The following is a 16,127-nucleotide window of genomic DNA, read 5'->3' as shown; positions in this document are numbered from 1 at the left end:
TTAATACAGCGCGATATAGAGTTATGACATGGCCTGATGTCCAACTAGATACAGCGAGATACGGTTACGACATAGTCTGATATCCAATTTCATACAGCGAGATACGGTTACGACATAGTCTGATGTCCAACTAAGTACGGCGAGATACGGTAACGACATGGCCTGATGTCTCACTACATACAGCGAGATACGTTTACGAAATGGCCTGTGGCTCACTACATACAGCGAGATATGGTTACGACTTGGCCTGATGTCCAACTAAATACAGCGAACTCTGTTTACGACATGGCCTGACGTCCGACTTAATACAGCGAGATACGTTTACGACATGGCCTGATGTCTCACTACATACAGCGAGATACGTTTACGAAATGGCCTGATGTCTCACTACATACAGCGAGATACGGTTACGAATTGGCCTGATGTCTCACTACATACAGCGAGATACGGTTACGAAATGGCCTGATGTCTCACTTCATACAGCGAGATACGGTTATGACATGGCCTGATGTCTCACTACATACAGCGAGATAAGGTTACGAAATGGCCTGATGTCTCACTACATACAGCGAGATACGGTTACGACATGGCCTGATGTCTCAATATATACAGCGAGATACGTTTACGAAATGGCCTGATGCCTAACTACTTACAGTGAGATACGTTATGACATGGCCTGATGTCCAATTACATACAGCGAGATACGTTTACGACAAGGTCTGTTGTCCAATTTAATACAGCGAGATACAGTTACGACATGGTCTGATGTCCAATTTAATACAGCGAGATACGGTTGTGACATGGCCTGATGTCCAACTAAATACAGCGAAATCTGTTTACGACATGGTCTGATGTCCGACTTAATACAGCGAGATACGTTTACGAAATGGCATGATGTCTCACTACATACAGCGAGATACGGTTACGACATGGCCTGATGTCTCACTACATACAGCGAGATACGGTTAAGAAATGGCCTGATGTCTCACTACTTACAGCGAGATACGGTTACGACATGGCCTGATGTCTCAATACATACAGCGAGATACGTTTACTAAATGGCCTGATGCCTAACTACTTACAGCGAGATACGTTATGACTTGATGTGCAATTACATACAGCGAGATATGGTTACGACAAGGTCTGTTGTCCAATTTAATACATCGAGATACAGTTACGACATGGTCTGATGTCCAATTTAATACAGCGAGATACGTTTTCGACATGGCCTGATGTACAATTACATAGAGTGAGATACGGTTACGAAAAAGCCTGATGTCCAACTAAATACAGCGAGATACGGTTACGACATGGTCTGATGTCCTAATGAATACGGCGAGATATGGGTTACAACATGGCCTGATGTCTAACTACTTACAGCGAGATACCTTTACGACATGGTCAGATGTACAACTACATACAGCGAGATACGGTAACGATGTGGCCTGATGTCCGACTTAATACAGCGAAATACGTTTACGACTTGGCCTGATGTCCGACTTAATACAGCGAGATACTGTTACGACATGGCCTGATGTCTAACTACATACAGCGAGATACGGTTATGACATGGTCTGATGTCTCACTACATACAGCGAGATATGTTTACGAAATGGCCTGATGCCTAACTACTTACAGCGAGAGACGGTTACGAAAAGGCCTGATGTCCAACTAAATACAGCGAGATACGGTTACGACATGGTCTGATGTCCAATTTAATACAACGAGATACGGTTACGACAAGGTCTGATGTCCAAAAGAATACGGCGAGATATGGGTTACAACATGGCCTGATGTCTAACTACTTACAGCGATATACGTTTACGACATGGCCTGATGTACAACTACATACAGCGAGATACGATTACGACATGGCCTGATGTCCAATTTAATACAGCGAGATACAGTTGTGACATGGCCTGATGTCCAACTACATACAGCGAAATACGTTTATGACAAGGCCTGATGTACAACTACATACAGCGAGATACGATTACGACTTGGACTGATGTCCAATTTAATACTGCGTGATACGGTGGTGACATGGTCGATGTCCAACTACATACAGCGAAATATGTTTACGACATGGCCTGATGTCCGACTTAATACAGCGAGATACTGTTACGACATGGCCTGATGTCTAACTACATACAGCGAGATGCGGTTATGACATGGTCTGATGTCCAATTTAATACAGCGAGATACGTTTACGACATGGCCTGATGTACAACTACATACAGTGAGATACGGTTACGACATGGCCTGATGTCCAACTAAATACAGCGAGATACGGTTACGACATGGTCTGATGTCCAACTAAATACAGCGAGATATGGTTACGACATGGTCTGATGTCCAATTTAATACAGTGAGATATGGTTATGACAAGGTCTGATGTCCAAATGAATACGGCGAGATATGGGTTACAACATGGCCTGATGTCTAACTACTTACAGCGAGATACCTTTACGACATGGCCTGATGTACAACTACATACAGCGAGATACGATTATGATATGGCCTGATGTCCAATTTAATACAGTTAGATACGGTTGTGACATGGCCTGATGTCCAACTAAATACAACGAAATACGTTTACGACTTGGCCTGATGTCCGACTTAATACAGCGAAATACGTTTACGACATGGCCTGATGTCCGACTTAATACAGCGAGATACTGTTACGACATGGCCTGATGTCTAACTACAAACAGCGAGATACGGTTATGACATGGTCTGATGTCTCACTACATACAGCGAGATAAGTTTAAGAAATGGCCTGATCCCTAACTACTTACAGCGAGATACAGGTACGAAAAGGCCTGATGTCCAACTAAATACAGCGAGATACGATTACGACATGGCCTGATGTCCAATTTAATACAGCGAGATACGGTTGTGACATGGCCTGATGTCCAACTACATACAGCGAAATACGTTTACGACATGGCCTGATGTCCGACTTAATACAGCGAGCTACTGTTACGACATGGCTTGATGTCTAACTACATACAGCGAGATGCGGTTATGACAAGGTCTGTTGTCCAATTTAATACAGCGAGATACGTTTACGACATGGCCTGATGTACAACTACATACAGTGAGATACGGTTACGACAAGGCCTGTTCTCCAACTAAATACAGCGAGGTACGGTTACAACATCGCCTGATGTCCAACTAAATACAGCGAGATACGGTTACGACATGGTCTGATGTCCAATTTAATACAGCGAGATACGGTTACAACATGGCCTGATGTCCAATTTAATACAGCGAGATATGTTTATGACATTGCCTGATGTCCAACTACATACAGCGAGATACGTTTACGACAAGGTCTGATGTCCAATTTAATACAGCGAGATACGTTTACGACAAGGCCTGATGTCCAACTACATACAGCGAGATATGGTTACAACATGGCCTGATGTCCAACTAAATACAGCGAGATACGTTTACGACATGGCCTTATGTCCAAATACTTACAGCGAGATATGTTAACGACATGGCCTGATGTCCAACTACATACAGCAAAATACGTTTACGACAAGGTCTGATGTCCAATTTAATGCAGCGAGATACGGTTACGACATGGTCTGATGTCTAATTTAATACAGCGAGATACGGTTACGACATGGTCTGATGTCCAATTTAATACAGCGAGATACGTTTACGACATGGTCTGATGTCCAAATACATACAGCGAGATACGTTAACAACATCGCCTGATGTCCAGTTACATACAGTGAGATACGTTTACGACAAGGTCTGATGTCCAATTTAATACAGCGAGATACGGTTACGACAAGGTCTGATGTCTAATTTAATACAGCGAGATATGGTTACGACATTTGCTGATGTCCAACTAAATACAGCGGGATATGGTTACGATATTTGCTGATGTCCAACTCAATACAGCGAGATACGGTTACGACATGGCATGATGTCTAACTACATACAGCGAGATATGTTTACGACATGGCCTGATGCCTAACTACTTAGAGCAAGATATGTTTGCGACATGGTCTGATCACCAACTACTTACAGCGAGATACGATCACGACATTGCCTGATGTACAACTACATACAGTGAGAAACAGTTACGACATGGCCTGATGTCCAATTTAATACAGCAAGATACGGTTGTGACATGGCCTGATGTCCAACTAAATACAGCAAAATACGATTACGACGTGGCCTGATGTCCGACTTAATACAACGATATATGGTTATGACATAGCCTGATATCTAATTTAATACAACGAGATACGGTTACGACATGGTCTGATGTCCAATTTAATACAGCGAGATACGGTTACGACATGGTCTGATGTCCAATTTAATACAGCGAGATACATTTACGACATGGCCTGATGTACAACTACATACAGTGAGATACGGTAATGAGAAGGCCTGATGTCCAACTAAATACAGCGAGGTACGGTTACGATATCGCCTGATGTCCAACTAAATACAGCGAGATACGGTTACGACATGGTCTGATGTCCAATTTAATACAGCGAGATACGGTTACGACATGGCCTGATGTCCAATTTAATACAGCGAGATACGGTTACGCCATGGCCTGATGTCCAACTAAATACAGCGAGATACGGTAACGATGTGGCCTGATGTCCAACTAAATACAGCGAGATATGTTTATGACATGGCCTGATGTCCAAATACTTACAGTGACATACATTAACGACAAGGCCTGATGCCCAACTACATACAGCGAGATACGTTTAAGACAAGGTCTGATGTCCAATTTAATACAGCGAGATACGTTTACGACAAGGCCCGATGTCCAACTACATACAGTGAGATACGGTTACAACATGGCCTGATGTCCAACTATATACAGCGAGATACGGTTACGACATGGTCTGATGTCTAATTTAATATAGCGAGATACGTTTACGACATGGCCTGATGTCCAAGTAAATACGGCGAGATACAGTAACGACGTGTCCTGATGTCCAACTAAATACAGCGAGATACGTTTACGACATGGCCTGATGTCCAACTACATACAGCGAGATACGGTTACGACATGGTCTGATGTCCAACTAAATACAGCGAGATACGGTTACGACATGGTCTGATGTCGAACTAAATACAGCGAGATACGTTTACGACATGGTCTGATGTCCAACTAAATACAGCGAGATATGGTTACGACATGGTCTGTTGTCCAATTTAATACAGTGAGATACGATTACGACATGGCCTGTTGTCCAAGTAAATACAGCGAGATATGGTAAGGTTGTGCCTGATGTCCAACTAAATACAGCGAGATACGTTTACGACATGGCCTGATGTCCAAGTACATACAGCGAGATAATTTTTTACGACAAGGTCTGATGTCTAATTTAATGCAGCGAGATACGGTTTTGACATGGCCTGATGTCCAACTAAATACAGCGAAATACGTTTACGATATGGCCTGATGTGCGACTTAATACAGAGAGATACGTGTTACGACATGGCCTGATGTCTAACTAAATACAGCGAGATAAGGTTATGACATGGCCTGATGTCCAACTACATACAGCAAAAGATACGGTTACGACATGGCCTGATGTCCAATTTAATACAGCGAGATAGCTTGTGACATGGCCTGATGTACAACTACATACAGAGAGATACGTGTTACGACATGGCCTGATGTCCAACTACATACAGCGAGATACGTTTACGACATTGCCTGATGTCCAACTACATACAGCAAGATACGGTTATGACATGGCCTGATGTCCAACTAAATGCGGCGAGATACGGGTTACGAGATGGTCTGATGTCTAACTACATACAGCGAGAGACTTTTACGACATGGTCTGATTCCTAACTACTTACAGCAAGATACGTTTACGACATGGCCGATGTCCATCTACTTACAGGGAGATACGTTTACGACATGGCCTGATGTACAACTACATACAGCGAGATACGTTTACGACATGGCCTGATGTCCAACTACATACAGCAAGATACGGTTATGACATGGCCTGATGTCCAACTTACTACAGCGAGATACGGTTACGAGAAGGTCTGATGTCCAATTTAATACAACGAGATACGTTTACGACATGGCCTGATGTCCAACTACATACAGCGAGATACGGTTACGACATGGCTTGATGTTCAACTAAATACAGCGAGATACGGTTACGACATGGTCTGATGTCGAACTAAATACAGCGAGATACAGTCACGACATGGTCTGATGTCCAATTTAATACAGCAAAATACGTTTACAACGTGGCTTGATGTCCGACTTAATACAGCGATATATGGTTACGACATAGCCTGATGTCTAATTTAATACAACGAGATACGGTTACGACATGGTCTGATGTCCAATTTAATACAGCGAGATACGGTTACGACATGGTCTGATGTCGAACTAAATACAGCGAGATACGTTTACGACATGGTCTGATGTCCAACTAAATACAGCGAGATATGGTTACGACATGGTCTGATGTCCAATTTAATACAGCGAGATACGGTTACGACATGGTCTGATGTCCAATTTAATACAACGAGATACGTTTACGACATGGCCTGATGTCCAACTACATACAACGAGATACGGTGACGACATGGCCTGATGTCCAACTAAATACAGAGAGATACGGTTACGACATGGCCTGATGTCTAATTTAATACAACGAGATACGGTTACGACATGGTCTGATGTCCAATTTAATACAGCGAGATACGGTTACGACATGGTCTGATGTCTAATTTAATACAGCGAGATACGTTTACGACATGGCCTGATGTACAACTACATACAGTGAGATACGGTAACGACAAGGCCTGATGTCCAACTAAATACAGCGAGGTACGGTTACGACATCGCCTGATGTCCAACTAAATACAGCGAGATATGGTTACGACATGGTCTGATTTTCAATTTAATACAGCGAGATATGGTTACGACATGGCCTAATGTCCAACTAAATACGGCGAGACACGGTAACGATGTGGCCTGATGTCCAACTAAATACAGCGAGATATGTTTATGACATGGCCTGATGTCCAAATACTTACAGTGACATACATTAACGACATGGCCTGATGTCCAACTACATACAGCGAGATACGTTTACGACTAGGTCTGATGTCCAATTTAATACAGCGAGATACGTTTACGACAAGGCCTGATGTCCAACTACATACAGTGAGATACGGTTACAACATGGCCTGATGTCCAACTAGATACAGCGAGATACGGTTACGACATGGTCTGATGTCCAATTTAATATAGCGAGATACGTTTACGACATGGCCTGATGTCCAAGTAAATACAGCGAGATACAGAACGACGTGTCCTGATGTGCAACTAAATACAGCGAGATACGTTTTCGACATGGCCTGATGTCCAACTACATACAGCGAGATACGGTAACGATGTGGTCTGATGTCCAACTACATACATCGAGATACGTTTACGACATGGCCTGATGTCCAACTACATACAGCGAGATACGGTTACGATATGGTCTGATGTCCAACTAAATACAGCAAGGTACGGTTACGACATCGCCTGATGTCCAACTAAATACAGCGAGATACGGTTACGACATGGTCTGATGTTCAATTTAATACAGCGAGATACGGTTACGACATGGCCTAATGTCCAACTAAATACGGCGAGACACGGTAACGATGTGGCCTGATGTCCAACTAAATACAGCGAGATATGTTTATGACATGGCCTGATGTCCAAATACTTACAGTGACATACATTAACGACATGGCCTGATGTCCAACTACATACAGCGAGATACGTTTACGACTAGGTCTGATGTCCAATTTAATACAGCGAGATACGTTTACGACAAGGCCTGATGTCCAACTACATACAGCGGGATACGGTTACAACATGGCCTGATGTCCAACTAGATACAGCGAGATACGGTTACGACATGGTCTGATGTCCAATTTAATATAGCGAGATACGTTTACGACATGGCCTGATGTCCAAGTAAATACGGCGAGATACAGTAACGACGTGTCCTGATGTGCAACTAAATACAGCGAGATATGTTTACGACATGGCCTGATGTCCAACTACATACAGCGAGATACGGTAACGATGTGGTCTGATGTCCAACTACATACAGCGAGATACGGTTACGACATGGTCTGATGTCCAACTAAATACAGCGAGATACGTGAACGACATGGTCTGATGTCGAACTAAATACAGCGAGATACGTTTACCACATGGTCTGATGTCGAACTAAATACAGCGAGATACGTTTACCACATGGCCTGATGTCCAAGTAAATACAGCGAGATATGGTAAGGTTGTGCCTGATGTCCAACTAAATACAGCGAGATACGTTAACGACATGGCCTGATGTCCAATTACATACAGCGAGATAATTTTTTACGACAAGGTCTGATGTCCAATTTAATACAGCAAGATACGGTTACGACATGGTCTGATGTCCAATTTAATGCAGCGAGATACGGTTTTGAAATGGCCTGATGTCCAACTAAATACAGCGAAATACGTTTACGATATGGCCTGATGTGCGACTTAATACAGAGAGATACGTGTTACGACATGGCCTGATGTCTAACTAAATACAGCGAGATACGGTTATGACATGGCCTGATGTCCAACTACATACAGCAAAAGATATGGTTACGACATGGCCTGATGTCCAATTTAATACAGCGAGATACGGTTGTGACATGGCCTGATGTCCAACTACATACAGCGAGATACGGTTTACGACAAGGTCTGATGTCCGACTTAATACAGAGAGATACGTTTACGACATGGCCTGATGTCTAACTACATACAGCGAGATATGGTTATGACATGGCCTCATGTACAACTTCATACAGTGAGATACGGTTACGACATGGTCTGATGTCCAACTAAATACAGCGAGATACGGTTACGACATGGTCTGATGTCCTATTTAATACAGCGAGATACGTTTACGACATGGCCTGATGTCCAACTACATACAGCAAGATACGGTTATGACATGGCCTGATGTCCAATATACAGCGAGATATGTTTACGACATCTCCTGATGTCCAACTACATACAGCGAGATACGGTTACGACATGGCCTGATGTTCAACTAAATACATCGAGATACGGTTACGACAAGGTCTGATGTCCAATTTAATACAACGAGATATGGTTACGACATGGTCTGATGTCCAATTTAATACAGCGAGATACGTTTACGACTTGGCCTGATGTACAACTACATACAGTGAGATACGGTTAGGACAAGGCCTGATGTCCAAACAAATACAGTGAGATACGGCTACGACATGGTCTGATGTCCAATGTAATACAGCAAGATACGTTTACGACAAGGCCTGATGTGCAACTACACACAGTGAGATACGGTAACGACATGGCCTGATGTCCAACTAAATACAGCGAGATACGTTTACGACATGGTGTGATGTCCTATTTTATACAGTGAGATACGGTTACGACATGGCCTGATGTCCAACTAAATACGGGGAGATACGGTAACGATGTGGCCTGATGTCCAACTAAATACAGCGAGATACGTTTACAACATGGCCTGATGTCTAAATAGTTACAGTGAGATTTGTTAACGACATGGCCTGATGTCCAACTACATACAGCGAGATACGCTTACGACAAGGTCTGATGTCCAATTTAAAACAGCGAGATACGTTTACGACAAGGCCTGATGTCCAACTACATACAGCGAGGTACGGTTACGACATGGCCTGATGTCCAACTAAATACAGCGAGATACTGTTACGACATTGTCTGATGTCCAATTTATTACAGTGAAATACGTTTACGACATGGCCTGATGTCCAACTAAATATGGCGAGATATAGTAACGACGTGGCCTGATGTCCAACTAAATACAGCGAGATACGTTTACGACATGGCCTGATGTCCAAATACTTACAGCGAGATACGTTAACGACATGGCCTGATGTCCAACTACATGGAGCGAGATACGTTTACGACAAGGTCTGATGTCCACTTTAATGGAGCGAGATACAGTTATGACAAGGCCTGATGTCCAATTTAATACAGCAAGATACGGTTATGACATGGTCTGATGTCCAATTTAATACAGCGAGATACGGTTACGACATGGTCTGATGTCCAATTTAATACAGCGAGATACGTTTACGACATGGCCTGATGTCCAACTACATACAGCGAGATACGGTTACGACATGGCCTGATGTCCAACTAAATACAGCGAGATATGGTTACGACATGGCCTGATGTCCGACTTAATACAGCGAGATGCGGTTATGACATGGCCTGATGTCCAACTTAATACAGCGAGATAGGTTACGACATGGTCTGATGTCCAACTAAATACAGCGAGATACGTTTACGACATGGTGTGATGTCCTATTTTATACAGTGAGATACGGTTACGACATGGCCTGATGTCCAACTAAATACGGGGAGATACGGTAACGATGTGGCCTGATGTCCAACTAAATACAGCGAGATACGTTTACGACATGGCCTGATGTCTAAATAGTTACAGTGAGATTTGTTAACGACATGGCCTGATGTCCAACTACATACAGCGAGATACGTTTACGACAAGGTCTGATGTCCAACTACATATAGCGAGGTACGGTTACGACATGGCCTGATGTCCAACTAAATACAGCGAGATACTGTTATGACATTGTCTGATGTCCAATTTATTACAGTGAAATACGTTTACGACATGGCCTGATGTCCAACTAAATATGGCGAGATATAGTAACGACGTGGCCTGATGTCCAACTAAATACAGCGAGATACGTTTACGACATGGCCTGATGTCCAAATACTTACAGCGAGATACGTTAACGACATGGCCTGATGTCCAACTACATGGAGCGAGATACGTTTACGACAAGGTCTGATGTCCACTTTAATGGAGCGAGATACAGTTACGACAAGGCCTGATGTCCAACTAAATACAGCGAGATACTGTTATGACATTGTCTGATGTCCAATTTATTACAGTGAAATACGTTTACGACATGGCCTGATGTCCAACTAAATATGGCGAGATATAGTAACGACGTGGCCTGATGTCCAACTAAATACAGCGAGATACGTTTACGACATGGCCTGATGTCCAAATACTTACAGCGAGATACGTTAACGACATGGCCTGATGTCCAACTACATGGAGCGAGATACGTTTACGACAAGGTCTGATGTCCACTTTAATGGAGCGAGATACAGTTACGACAAGGCCTGATGTCCAATTTAATACAGCAAGATACGGTTATGACATGGTCTGATGTCCAATTTAATACAGCGAAATACGTTTACGATATGGCCTGATGTGCGACTTAATACAGAGAGATACGTGTTACGACATGGCCTGATGTCTAACTAAATACAGCGAGATACGGTTATGACATGGCCTGATGTCCAACTACATACAGCAAAAGATATGGTTACGACATGGCCTGATGTCCAATTTAATACAGCGAGATACGGTTGTGACATGGCCTGATGTCCAACTACATACAGCGAGATACGGTTTACGACAAGGTCTGATGTCCGACTTAATACAGAGAGATACGTTTACGACATGGCCTGATGTCTAACTACATACAGCGAGATATGGTTATGACATGGCCTCATGTACAACTTCATACAGTGAGATACGGTTACGACATGGTCTGATGTCCAACTAAATACAGCGAGATACGGTTACGACATGGTCTGATGTCCTATTTAATACAGCGAGATACGTTTACGACATGGCCTGATGTCCAACTACATACAGCAAGATACGGTTATGACATGGCCTGATGTCCAATATACAGCGAGATATGTTTACGACATCTCCTGATGTCCAACTACATACAGCGAGATACGGTTACGACATGGCCTGATGTTCAACTAAATACATCGAGATACGGTTACGACAAGGTCTGATGTCCAATTTAATACAACGAGATATGGTTACGACATGGTCTGATGTCCAATTTAATACAGCGAGATACGTTTACGACTTGGCCTGATGTACAACTACATACAGTGAGATACGGTTAGGACAAGGCCTGATGTCCAAACAAATACAGTGAGATACGGCTACGACATGGTCTGATGTCCAATGTAATACAGCAAGATACGTTTACGACAAGGCCTGATGTGCAACTACACACAGTGAGATACGGTAACGACATGGCCTGATGTCCAACTAAATACAGCGAGATACGTTTACGACATGGTGTGATGTCCTATTTTATACAGTGAGATACGGTTACGACATGGCCTGATGTCCAACTAAATACGGGGAGATACGGTAACGATGTGGCCTGATGTCCAACTAAATACAGCGAGATACGTTTACGACATGGCCTGATGTCTAAATAGTTACAGTGAGATTTGTTAACGACATGGCCTGATGTCCAACTACATACAGCGAGATACGTTTACGACAAGGTCTGATGTCCAATTTAAAACAGCGAGATACGTTTACGAGAAGGCCTGATGTCCAACTACATACAGCGAGGTACGGTTACGACATGGCCTGATGTCCAACTAAATACAGCGAGATACTGTTATGACATTGTCTGATGTCCAATTTATTACAGTGAAATACGTTTACGACATGGCCTGATGTCCAACTAAATATGGCGAGATATAGTAACGACGTGGCCTGATGTCCAACTAAATACAGCGAGATACGTTTACGACATGGCCTGATGTCCAAATACTTACAGCGAGATACGTTAACGACATGGCCTGATGTCCAACTACATGGAGCGAGATACGTTTACGACAAGGTCTGATGTCCACTTTAATGGAGCGAGATACAGTTACGACAAGGCCTGATGTCCAATTTAATACAGCAAGATACGGTTATGACATGGTCTGATGTCCAATTTAATACAGCGAGATACGGTTACGACATGGTCTGATGTCCAATTTAATACAGCGAGATACGTTTACGACATGGCCTGATGTCCAACTACATACAGCGAGATACGGTTACGACATGGCCTGATGTCCAACTAAATACAGCGAGATATGGTTACGACATGGCCTGATGTCCGACTTAATACAGCGAGATGCGGTTATGACATGGCCTGATGTCCAACTTAATACAGCGAGATAGGTTACGACATGGTCTGATGTCCAATTTAATACAACGAGTTACGGTTACGACAAGGTCTGATGTCCAATTTACAGCGAGATACGTTTACGACATGGCCTGATGTCCCACTACACACAGTGAGATACGGTTACGACAAGGCCTGATGTCGAACCAAATACAGCGAGATACGGCTACGACATGGTCTGATGTCCAATTTAATACAGCGAGATACGTTTACGACAAGGCCTGATGTCCAACTACATACAGTGAGATACGGTTACGACATGGCCTGATGTCCAACTAAATACAGCGAGATACGGTTACGACATGGCCTGATGTCCAAGTAAATACAGCGAGATACGGTTACGACATGGCCTGATGTCCAAATAGTTACAGTGAGATATGTAAACTACATGGCCTGATGTCCAACTACATACAGCGAGATACGTTTACGACAAGGTCTGATGTCCAATTTAAAACAGCCAGATACGTTTACGACAAGGCCTGATGTCCAAGTACATACAGAGAGATACGGTTACGACATGGCCTGATGTCCAACTAAATACAGCGAGAAACGGTTACGACATGGTCTGATGTCCAATTTAATACAGCGAGATACGTTTACGACATGGCCTGATGTCCAACTAAATACGGCGAGATATAGTAACGACGTGGCCTGATGTCGAACTAAATACAACGAGATACGTTTACGACATGGCCTGATGTCCAAATACTTACAGCGAGATACGTTAACGACAAGGCCTGATGTCCAACTACATACAGCGAGATACGTTTACGACAAGGTCCGATGTCCAATTTAATGCAGCGAGATACGGTTACGACATGGTCTGATGTCCAATTTAATACAGCGAGATACGGTTACGACATGGTCTGATGTCTAATTTAATACAGCGAGATACGGTTACGACATGGCCTGATGTCCAACTAAATACAGCGAGATACGGTTACGACATGGCCTGATGTCCAACTACATACAGCGAGATACGGTTATGACATGGCCTGATGTCAAATTTAATACAGGGAGATACGGTTATGACATGGTCTGATGTCCAACTAAATACAGCGAGATACGGTTAAGACTCGATTCATGGGTTATGTCGACGTTCCAAAAAGTGACGAGATCAGGTGACGAGATCTCGGGCAAACAGTGTTCGGACTAAGGAGGTTTCACTGTTGATCAATCCCTCTTCTGCGGACACACAATTTTCGCCTCTGGTTTTATAAGAGCTTAAAGAGGAGCTTCCATGAGAAATGTTTTGAGCGAAACGAATAATGTTATAATTATTGTTTCCCGCCGGTTTCGAACCGGATTTCAGTTATATTTTGAGAGGGAAGCCTAATGTGATGCAGGTCTTAGACAGGTCTTTACCCCTTTGGTGAAACCCATGAACACTAATGTGGTGCTGACAAACCTAGAAACATAATCAGGCCGGATATGGGATGCGAACCAACCAATATGTCCACAGATGGACACATTGTTGCGTGTCTCAATGATTGACATATTGTTGTGTGGTTCACTGATGGACATATTGTTGCGGGCTTCACTGATGGACATATTGTTGCAGGCTTCACTGATGGACATATTGTTGCGGGGTTCACTGATGGACATATTGCTGTGGGGTTCACTGATGGACATATTGCTGTGGGGTTCACTGATGGACATATTGTTGCGGGGTTCACTGATGGACATATTGTTGCGGGGTTCACTGATGGACATATTTTTGTGGGGTTCACTGATGGTCATATTGTTGCGGGCTTCACTGATGGTCATATTGTTGCGGGCTTCACTGATGGACATATTGTTGCGGGCTTCACTGATGGACATATTGTTCCGGGCTTTACTGATGGACATATTATTACGGGGTTCACTGGTGGTAATATTGTAGCGCGCTTCACAGATGGACATATTGTTTCGGGCTACACTGATGGACATATTGTTTCGAGCTTCACTGATGGACATATTGTTGTGGGGTTCACTGATGGACATATTGTTGCGGGGTTCACTGATTGACATATTGCTGTGGGGTTCACTGATGGACTGGTTGTTGCGTGGTTCACTGATGGACATATTGTTGTGGGGTTCACTTATGGACATATTGTTGCGGGCTTCACCGATAGTCATATTTTTGTTGGGTTCACTTATGGACATATTGTTGTGGGGTTCACTGATGGACATATTGTTGCGGGGTTCACTGATGGACATATTGCTGTGGGGTTCACTGATGGACTGGTTGTTGCGTGGTTCACTGATGAACATTTTGAAGTGGGGTTCACTGATGGACATATTGTTGCGGGCTTCACCGATGGTCATATTGTTGTTGGGTTCACTGATGGACATATTGTTGTGGGGTTCACTGTTGGACATATTGTTGTTGGGTTCACTGATGGACATATTGCTGTGGGGTTCACTGATGGACATACTGTTGCGGGGTTCACTGATGGACAAATTGTTGTGGGGTTTACTGATGGACATTTTGTTGTGGGGTTCACTGATGGACATATTGTTGCGGGGTTCACTGATGGACTGGTTGTTGTGTGGTTCACTGATGGACATATTGTTGTGGGGTTCACTGATGGACATATTGTTGTGGGGTTCACTGATGGAGATATTGTTTCGGGCTTCACTGATGGACATGTTGTTGCGGGCTTCACCGATGGTCATATTGTTGTTGGGTTCACTGATGGACATATTGTTGTTGGGTTCACTTATGGACATATTGTTGCGGGCTTCAGCGATAGTCATATTGTTGTTGGGTTCGCTGATGGATAATATTGTTGTGGGGTTCACTGATGGACATATTGTTGCAGGCTTCACCGATAGTGATATTGTTGTTGGGTTCACTGATGGACACATTGTTGTGGGGTTCACTTATGGACATATTGTTGCGGGCTTCGCCGATGGTCATATTGTTGTTGGGTTCACTGATGATATATTGTTGTGGGGTTCACTTATGGACATATTGTTGCGGGCTTCACTGATACACATATTGTTGC

General features: G+C 43.3%; 1 protein-coding gene across 1 annotated transcript; it reads right to left on the bottom strand.

The window, feature by feature from the left end:
- Positions 1 to 14,254: 14,254 nt before the first annotated feature.
- On the bottom strand, positions 14,255 to 15,876 carry LOC124111682 (uncharacterized protein DDB_G0287625-like). Its single transcript, XM_046471439.2, has 2 exons — positions 14,586 to 15,876; positions 14,255 to 14,322 (listed from the first exon to the last, which is right to left on the bottom strand). The coding sequence occupies exons 1-2, from the start codon at positions 15,874 to 15,876 to the stop codon at positions 14,255 to 14,257; spliced, it is 1,359 nt and encodes a 452-aa protein (XP_046327395.2).
- Positions 15,877 to 16,127: the final 251 nt, after the last annotated feature.

Source organism: Haliotis rufescens, unplaced genomic scaffold, assembly GCF_023055435.1.
Source record: "Haliotis rufescens isolate VD_foot unplaced genomic scaffold, xgHalRufe1.0.p SCAF_12, whole genome shotgun sequence".
Taxonomy (NCBI): Eukaryota; Metazoa; Mollusca; class Gastropoda; order Lepetellida; family Haliotidae; genus Haliotis; species Haliotis rufescens.
Note: the sequence above shows the minus strand (reverse complement) of the source record. Positions and strands in the feature narration are given on the sequence as shown.

Coding starts and splice junctions, on each gene's coding strand:
- LOC124111682 (XM_046471439.2), bottom strand. CDS start 15,876: ATGACTATCGCTGAAGCCCGCAACAATATGTCCATAAGTGAACCCAAC. Junction 14,323..14,585: donor GTCCATCTGTGGACATATTG/GTTGGTTCGCAT, acceptor GTGTGTCCGCAG/AAGAGGGATTGATCAACAGT.